Source organism: Lathyrus oleraceus, chromosome 2 (genome assembly GCF_024323335.1).
Source record: "Lathyrus oleraceus cultivar Zhongwan6 chromosome 2, CAAS_Psat_ZW6_1.0, whole genome shotgun sequence".
NCBI classification, from domain to species: Eukaryota; Viridiplantae; Streptophyta; class Magnoliopsida; order Fabales; family Fabaceae; genus Lathyrus; species Lathyrus oleraceus.
Window position 1 is genome coordinate 427579242 of NC_066580.1, and position 8760 is coordinate 427588001.

Genomic DNA, 8760 nt, shown 5'->3' on the forward strand with positions numbered 1-8760 from the left:
GAAAATATACACACGAAGGGTCCACTGAATAATTTAATCAGGAAATGAGGTAAGGACCAAATAAAATCAAGGTAAAAGGCATCTAATGCATGGCACATGAGATGAACAAGGGAGGATCAAAAGATCTCTTCAATTGCCATAAGCAATCCCTAAGTCAAACATCGATCATAAAGAAGTCAACTGAAAATTCAAGTCAACTTAAAAAATAACAAATAAATAGCAAATTAATCAAGAAAATTATGAAAAATTAAACTAAATAAGGTGGGGTCAGTACATCATCATCCCCCAAAAATATTTTAAAAATAATGAAAATTGGCACGTGAATTAATTAAAACAAAACATAGGTCAAACCAAAAGTCAATTAATAAGACTAGGTTAGAAATAAATCAAGAATAAATAGTAAATTAATCAAGAAAATTATGAAAAATTAAACTAAATAAAGTGGGGTCAGGAAATCATCATCCCTCAAAAAGATTTTTAAAATAATGAAAATTGGCACGTGAATTAATTAAAATAAAGCAGAAGTCAAATTAAAAGTCAACCAACCAAACTAGGTCAAAAATAAATCCAAAATAAATTGAAAATGTGAAATAAAATTCCAAGAAAAGGTCAGGTTGACCATGAGACAGCGGTCAACCTTCATCCCAAAAATCAAATGCTAACAATAATTTTAAGTCATAAAAATAAAATCAATAAAAAAAGTGTGTTAAAATGGACCATTTAGAATAAATAATTAAAATAAAATATTAATATTAAAAAAATACAAAAATAAAAATTATATAAAATTAAATAAAACGTTAAGAAAAGTGAAAAATATTTTTGGGTAATTTTATGGACGAAGAAAATATTTTAAATAAGAAAAAGAAATATAAAAATGGAAGGATTAATGGTGATGAACATGGTAAACAAGCGTAGATATATCAAAACATGGTCATGGAAGAGATGATTACCTAATGGAAAATAGAAGTGGAATGGAATCTGATATGTGATGAAGCTTTGCCTCCTTGCCACGAAATTCCCATGCTCCTTTAGGGTTAGGGTTTCAGCTTCTTAAATAGGGTGGATTAGGTGTTCTCATGGGCTTTTTAATAAGTGATTTATCCATAAGAATAAAAGTGTGGAGTGAGGTGTAAAATGTTGTTATTTTGGGCCAAACTTAAGTGAATGGATGTCCAATGCATGGTCAAAAGAGGTAAAAAAAAACGTGACTGGTTTGTGCAGCATGCTTAGAAAGTCTGATTGGGCCAGCCAGACCCAAAATCTGCCTAGAAAATCAAGTCATGATGCCCATTTTAAATGAATGTATCTCTCAAACGATGGATCCAAATGAGATGATTCCAAAAGTATGTGAAAGAGGACATGGCAAGGTACAATTGTTGTGAAGAAAGTATTTTCAAATAATTCCTTGAAGTGCAAGAAAACTGGCCAAGAAGTCTTGACAAATTTTGAAGATTTTGGACTTAGAAATTTTTCTAAGTGTCCTAAAAAAATGTCTCACTTTGACTAAGCATAACTTTCTCAATTCTAATCCAAATGGAGCAAAAGTTATATATCTAGAAAGCTTGGAACAAGAGGAACAACTTTGATGTTGGAGAAATTTTCAAATGAAGCTTTTATCTTGATGCAAAATGGGCTTAAAGTGAGTGCAACGATCATGAAAACTTGCCCTAAATGGAAAGTCAACCATTTACAAATTAAGTAACTTTTCCAATTCCTGATTAAATGATGAATCCATGATCGAACCTTGACCAAATTTCACATGTAGGATCCCCTAGGCATGAATTTTGAGATTCCACTCTCAAAATGTCAGGAGTTGACTTTTCTGGCCCCACAGTTGACTTTTCCCAAACTGTCTGATTCTCGATTCCATTGATCAATTGAAGCACTTCTAGCTCAAATAAAGAGCTGATTTTTTTGTATGTAGACCCTTGTGGATATATGGAAGGACATGGAAAAGAGTTTCACCCAAAGAATCAGAAATAAACTGATTTTATACCAAACCCTAGTTTTAGGGCAAAATGATCAAGAACTTATTGCACTGATTGTCAATGGATCTTTCTGAGATAATTGTGAATCTTCCTAGGCCAAGATGCCTCTCTAATCATGACATGGATGAGCTCCTCTACTTACAAACAAACATTTTCTGTTGCAGGTGGCCATGAAACCCTAATTTCTGATTAAATCCAGATGAACACTCTGATAGCTTTGAATCCTTCACTGATGAACTGAGGACCATAATAAGATACTTGGACCCCCCTAAGACCCTTGAGACTTGTATACTTAGAAAATGAAGTCCAATTCTCAATCTTGCTTTGTGTGGGCTCCTTCTGTTAAGGAGTGGTCGATCAAAACCTGATCTCCATGTCACTGATGCAGTATGCAATGAGTATGACCTAATATGATGCTAATGAAGTGTAAATAAAATCCCATGCTTCCAGGAAAAAATGAAGGGTAAATTTTGGGGGTATTACAGCAGCTAATTCAAAAGTCACTGGTATTTCCTTAGAAGCTTAAGTCAATAGCATATACATGCCTACCTGGATATGACCAAAATGAAAGGTGTGAATTCCACGAGGGATCAGCGGGGCATACTACTGAAGATTGTAAAACCCTTAAGTATAAGGTAAAAGAGCTGATTGACAATAAGGTGATGATGTTCAAAAGATTTTCCCGAAGTTCTCATATGACTCACAATATGGGTAAATCGTGTTTGCATCTGATTAATACTCTATTCAGATTTCATTCTGAAGAGTTCATACTCATGGATTAATGTGTTTAACCTTGACCTTTTCACCTCAATAGTACCTTCATAGGGGATTTGGAGGATGTCCCACATTTCTTTTACAGTTTCGCACTGAGAAACTCACAAAAACTCATCAAGAACGAAAGCGATGGTGATGACTGATGACAACTTTCGCTTTCGAACTGCATTATGTATGCAGGAACAAATGAGCCTTCAATCATAGCTTTCCAAATACCATGATCCATCCATTCTATGAAAAACTTTATTTGTTTTCTTTCCACAAACTATACCATTCTCCATTAAAGAATGAGGGTTTGTTTAGTGAATAGCTTGAAGTTATTTTTTCTCCTGAGACGATTAGTTCCTAAAAGGAGTTAGGCTCTGATGCCACATGTTGGACAAGTGACTTCAAGCACAAGGGGGGGGGGGGTGAATTATGGTATTTAAAATTCGTGATTACTTTTATATTATTCTCAATTAAGATCATGTTAGTAGTTTCTATGAGAGTAAATGACAACGAAAATAAAAGAAAATGATAAATAGATCAAAATAAAGAGAGTAAGGTCAGAGAGATTGCACTAGAAAGTTATCCAGGTTTGTCCGAACGTTGACCTAGTCCTGTCCCAAGAGATCTTCTTCAGATTTTGACTAAAACTTTATGCTTTTACAAGTTATGTCCACAAACCTTTTGATACAAGTTATTTTTTACAATGACTTATCCCCAATCAAAAAAGAATATTTTGCCCAAGCTAAAATGACAATCAAAATAGAGATTTTCCAGGCTAATCTCAATAACCAAACAAAGATTTTAAGACTGGTTAATCTCAAGAACTAAAATTTATTCTTCAAGAGTATCGCACTATTGAAAGTAATAACAAGTGCGCTTCACTCAAACAATTTCTTCCTTACAAGTAGTGTTCACTCAAAAGCACCAAGACAACTTTAAGCGAAGAAAAATGTTTCTAGAGAGAGAGGGAAAAAATAGAGAGATAAACTCAAAAGAAAATGTAAAACTTTAGGTATTGATGTGAAATAGAGAGAAGACAACCCTCCTTTATATAAGAGAAGGAAGAATTGAAAAATGAAACGATCCATGGGCCAAATTAATGATCTAATTGATTAGCATAAAGCTCTAACCGATTAAAAAACTCACTTTCAATCGATTAGCAAGCCCAACATGGAAAGTTTGGCTATAAAGTCGTTATCGGTCATTAAGGCACTATTCTACTCGATTAGATTAAGGTCCAAACGATTAGTTCGCTAAAAAATTCTTCCAATCGGTTTTCTTGAGGTCCTAATTGATTGGTTAGTTAAAAAATATATTCCAAACGACTGTTTTAAGGTCTCAAACGATTGGTTAGTTCAAAAGTGCTTAAAAAAGAAGGCTGACAGCATCTTAATCACTTAGCTCAGGTTTGAAAATATTTTTAATAAATTTGGTAGATTTAAAAAGAGGTTTCAAGTGTGTGTGGGTGAGTTGCCTTAGTATCTTATGAGTTATTTCCCCACTTTTACAAAACTCTAGTCACTCATACAAACACGACCAAACGAACTTTCACACTTCCTGTCTTTTAGAACTCCGAGGCCTTAAAGATTCTTTGCCAGATACAATGATCATATAAGTACTTCAATGAAGTCTTGATTCTTCTACTAGATGAGGCTGGAGATGTCCTTAAGTTTGTTCAGTATCATTAGAGTTGGAAAACCATTACCACTGACTTTACCGACTTCAACCGTCATTGGTATTATCGTCATCAAAACTTTAAGAAGATTATTAGTAAGATCATCAACTTCATAATTGCTAGCACATAGATTCATACTCCACCCAAATTAAAAGGAACAAAAATGAGGTTGAATAATAGAATTAGATTAAATGCATTACATTATATTTGACTCAATTTCATCCTCTTTTTATCAATCTAATCTATAAAACATAACTTTATTTCATTTCATTCCGCTCCGCTCTCATCAATCCAAACCGAACTCAAATTTATTTTTCTTTTTTTAAGATACTTTATGTAAATAATCTACATTTTAAAATACTAAAATGACAAACCTAACTAAGATCTGGTTACATCAACTTAAAGCACAACTTCAAAACACTAAAAAGTGCACGAATCAAACCTCACTCCCTGTCGGCCTCCGCGTCCTAGCTGCTTCTTCTTCTTCTTCTTCCCTCAGCAGAGCCGCCTTCCACCCAAACACTCTCGGTTGTCTCTCTCACGCCCTCCCTCCACCAAGTTTGCATTCACAACTATTCTCCATTCTTTCTCTCACAAGTTTTCTATTATTGCAATCCTAAACCCTAATCCTTTTTCGCCTCCTATCTATTATTCTTTCTCTCAATCTTAATCTGATTCTCTTCTTTTGCTTTCTTCTCACGCTCACTAATTTGTTCTTTAACTGTTTGTTATAACGAATGCATTGATTCTCATTACTCTGATTCTCTGACTTCCATTACTTCATCTTCTAAAACTCTGTAATTTTGGAACTGTTGTCTACAATGTCTTGCATCACTTTCAATGTTGGAACTTCTTTCAATCTTCATGGTTGCATTAAGCATCAATTTTCTAAACCAATTGGCTTCAGAAACCACTGTACTTTCCCCAAATCTTCTACTCACTTATCAAATACCTTGAATTTAAGCTTTACAAATCGGAGTTTTAGTTTATTTGACAAGCGTACATGCTCATTTCAAACTGTTTTCAAATGTGTTGCTCAGAGTTCAGAGCCATCAGCTTCTGTTGGGGTTGAAACCAACAACAATTCAGGTTAATTCCCTTTGTATTTGTAATTTTCTCTGTTTTTTTAATGAATTCTGAGTGATATAGATTAAGTATGTTGTATATGAATGTGAATTATATACTAACTTTATTGCATTTTGCTTATTCCGAAGAAGAAAGGGTGCCTGTTCTGGTTATTGGTGGAGGAGGGCGTGAACATGCTCTCTGCTATGCGCTGCAACGATCACCATCCTGCGATACGGTATTCTGTGCCCCTGGCAATGCAGGAATTGCCAGCTCAGGAAATGCGACTTGTATCTCAGACCTTGATGTTAATGATGGTGCGGCTGTAGAGTCATTTTGCCGGAAATGGGGGGTGGGGCTAGTTGTTGTTGGACCTGAAGCCCCACTTGTTGCTGGTCTATCAAATTATTTAGTTAAAGTTGGAATCCCGACTTTTGGTCCATCTGCAGAGGCTGCTGCTCTCGAAGGTTCTAAGAATTTCATGAAGCAGTTGTGTGACAAGTACGACATTCCAACTGCCAAGGTCTGTCTTCTTGTTCTAACTCTCATCAAACCGATCAATTGTTGACCCTTGTTCTATTGGAATGGTATTTTTGTATATCTCCTTCATGTATTGTATATCATCACAAGCTCATATGCTCTTTTCTCTATATTTTGTTACGGAATAACACCCTGTCTGGATAATTAGCTTAATTAAACACTTATAACATAAGAGACTATCATATAAGCGATCATGTGTAAGCTATTTCTGTATAAAAGATAAACTAAAGTTTTTTCTTTTCTTTTATAAGCAATAAGTTGCTTCGATAAGCTATCTTGGAGAGCTTATGAAAATAAGATGAAAACAGCTTACGAACATGTCATAAGTTGTTTCTATAGGCCCTCCCAAATAATGTAAGTGATTATATCAGTAGATAAACTCAAATTAGTCAATCCAAACAGGCCAACTGTTTAGTGGTTTTTCTTGATATGCAATTTTTTGTAAAGTTGATAACATTTTCTTATGAGCTATCTACTTGTCTTGTCTTTATGAGCTATCTACTCTTGTCTCTTAATAGCTTAATTAATCAGGTTGGAATATAGTTTGTGAAATAATGCATATGATAGTTAATGGAGTCATCATGTTTTTTTCCCTTATTTGTTCTCTTTATTACATGTATATGGTGTTCTTCCCTATCCTATTTGTCTGTAGATTTTGCTTCTTTGTTTTCTCCATAGTGTTTACTTACAATGGACTTATTAGTGCAGTACAAAACGTTTACAGACCCATCCGCAGCAAAGCAATATATTCAAGAAGAAGGAGCACCAATTGTTATCAAAGCAGATGGACTGGCTGCTGGAAAAGGAGTTACAGTTGCCATGACACTGGAAGAAGCATATGAAGCGGTTGATTCGATGCTGGTAAAAGGTGATTTTGGTTCTGCAGGTTGCCGTGTCATTGTTGAGGAATTTCTTGAAGGAGAAGAAGCGTCTTTTTTTGCATTGGTTGATGGAGAAAATGCAATTCCATTAGAATCTGCTCAGGACCATAAGAGAGTTGGTGATGGTGACACAGGGCCAAATACTGGTGGCATGGGTGCATACTCTCCCGCTCCTATACTTACCAAGGAACTTGAATCTATAGTAATGGATTCTATTATAATGCCAACAGTTAAAGGAATGTCCGCAGAAGGTTGCAAGTTTGTTGGTGTTTTATACGCCGGGCTTATGATTGAGAAGAAGTCTGGCAGGCCTAAGTTAATCGAGTATAATGTGCGATTTGGTGATCCAGAGTGCCAGGTCAGTTAACCCGTGAAATACACCGTAAAAGGCTAGAACTAATAAGGCATAAGTGACAAATTGTGTTAGGATTCCTTAGTTCTCATTTATACACAGAGCACAGTCAGTAGTTTAGATACGCTGGTGTGACGTGATTTCTCTTTCTTGTGTCCTTTTGAAAAATGCGTGTGATTGTCCATCTTTCTCTGTTTGGGGCCTTCTTCATTTGGTTTTCAAATCACATGTTGATGGAAATTAATGTTTCTGCTGCTAAACGAATTGATATCCAACACTTTCAAAGCTTTCTTCTTTTACTCTTTATCAATAATGTTTTAACAATAACATGCATATCTTATATCATATTTGAGTAATAGACATGCACCACACAATCATTAGTTTGTTTATCACATTAACACTATGTTTTATGTTACTAATATTGAAGCTATTATAACTTGTGCATATAATTTTTCTGTTTGGAATTTTACACAGGTCTTGATGGTTCGGTTGGAGTCTGATTTGGTACAAGTTCTGCTTGCAGCTTGCAGGGGAGAGTTGAGTGGTGTATCACTGGATTGGTCTCCGGGGTCTGCCATGGTTGTGGTAATGGCAAGTAAAGGATATCCCGGATCATATGAGAAGGGAACTATAATTGAAAACCTTGAAGAAGCCGAACTTATTGCGTCAGGTATCAAGATATTCCATGCTGGAACTGCTTTTGATTCTGAAGGAAGATTTATTGCAACTGGAGGGCGTGTTCTTGGGGTCACTGCCAAAGGAAATGATCTTGAAGAGGCACGGGATCGAGCTTATCAAGCTGTTGAGAATGTTAACTGGCCAGGGGGCTTCTATCGTCGAGATATTGGTTGGAGAGCCCTTCCTCGAAAGCAACACACCACATAGGTATAAACTACCGTGACAAGGCCCGTGATATATAATTGGTCAACAATCAATAACCGTGAATCAGATTACAAATCTAGAGCATCTCCAAGATGAAAGAGGGTAATCCATAGTAGACTAAGCTTGTCTTTTATTCTGTATAACAATTTTGATAGGACAAATGGTGATTAGATTGAGAGTGATACAGATTATTTTTAACAAAAACTGTCTCGCCTTAGTGATCTTTTATGCCTATTAAAGAGCAGAAAGACACCTAGAGAAGTTGACAGTGAACTGAGTATTTACTCTACCTATTATTCTACGCATTAAAGAGAATGAGTATAATTATGCTTAACCAGCATTGAAAATGATTGGTGGAAGCAAGTAAAGGAAGGATAAGTCTTCACTGAATCGAGAAGTACATCTCTTATACTATATGATCTAAGGTAGCTAACATACAAGTTAAAGAATTTCTACAAAGAAAATTGACAACAATACTCATTCTAATCCTATTTTTTTGCCAACCTGTTATTCCTTATTACACGAGCTACGTGGGACCTATGAGAGGGTGTTAAAAAGAGTGCGTTAGAATGAGTAATGCATCACTCTTCCTCATTAAAATGATATGTATAAATC

At 35.3% G+C, this 8760-nt stretch overlaps 1 protein-coding gene across 1 annotated transcript; it reads left to right on the forward strand.

Moving 5' to 3' along the window:
• The first annotated feature begins 4805 nt into the window (after positions 1–4805).
• LOC127119928 (phosphoribosylamine--glycine ligase) lies at positions 4806–8495 on the forward strand. Its single transcript, XM_051050297.1, has 4 exons — positions 4806–5514; positions 5640–6013; positions 6739–7269; positions 7738–8495. Exons 1-4 carry the CDS (start codon positions 5247–5249, stop codon positions 8146–8148), a joined length of 1584 nt encoding a protein of 527 aa, XP_050906254.1. The 5' UTR covers positions 4806–5246; the 3' UTR covers positions 8149–8495.
• Positions 8496–8760: the final 265 nt, after the last annotated feature.

What these genes read in the sequence shown, in the direction of transcription:
- LOC127119928 (XM_051050297.1), top strand. Translation starts at nt 5,247, where the DNA reads ATGTCTTGCATCACTTTCAATGTTGGAACTTCTTTCAATCTTCATGGT. An exon ending in ACGACATTCCAACTGCCAAG is followed by an intron (nt 6,014 to 6,738) that starts GTCTGTCTTCTT and finishes TTATTAGTGCAG; the next exon opens with TACAAAACGTTTACAGACCC. An exon ending in TTGGTGATCCAGAGTGCCAG is followed by an intron (nt 7,270 to 7,737) that starts GTCAGTTAACCC and finishes AATTTTACACAG; the next exon opens with GTCTTGATGGTTCGGTTGGA.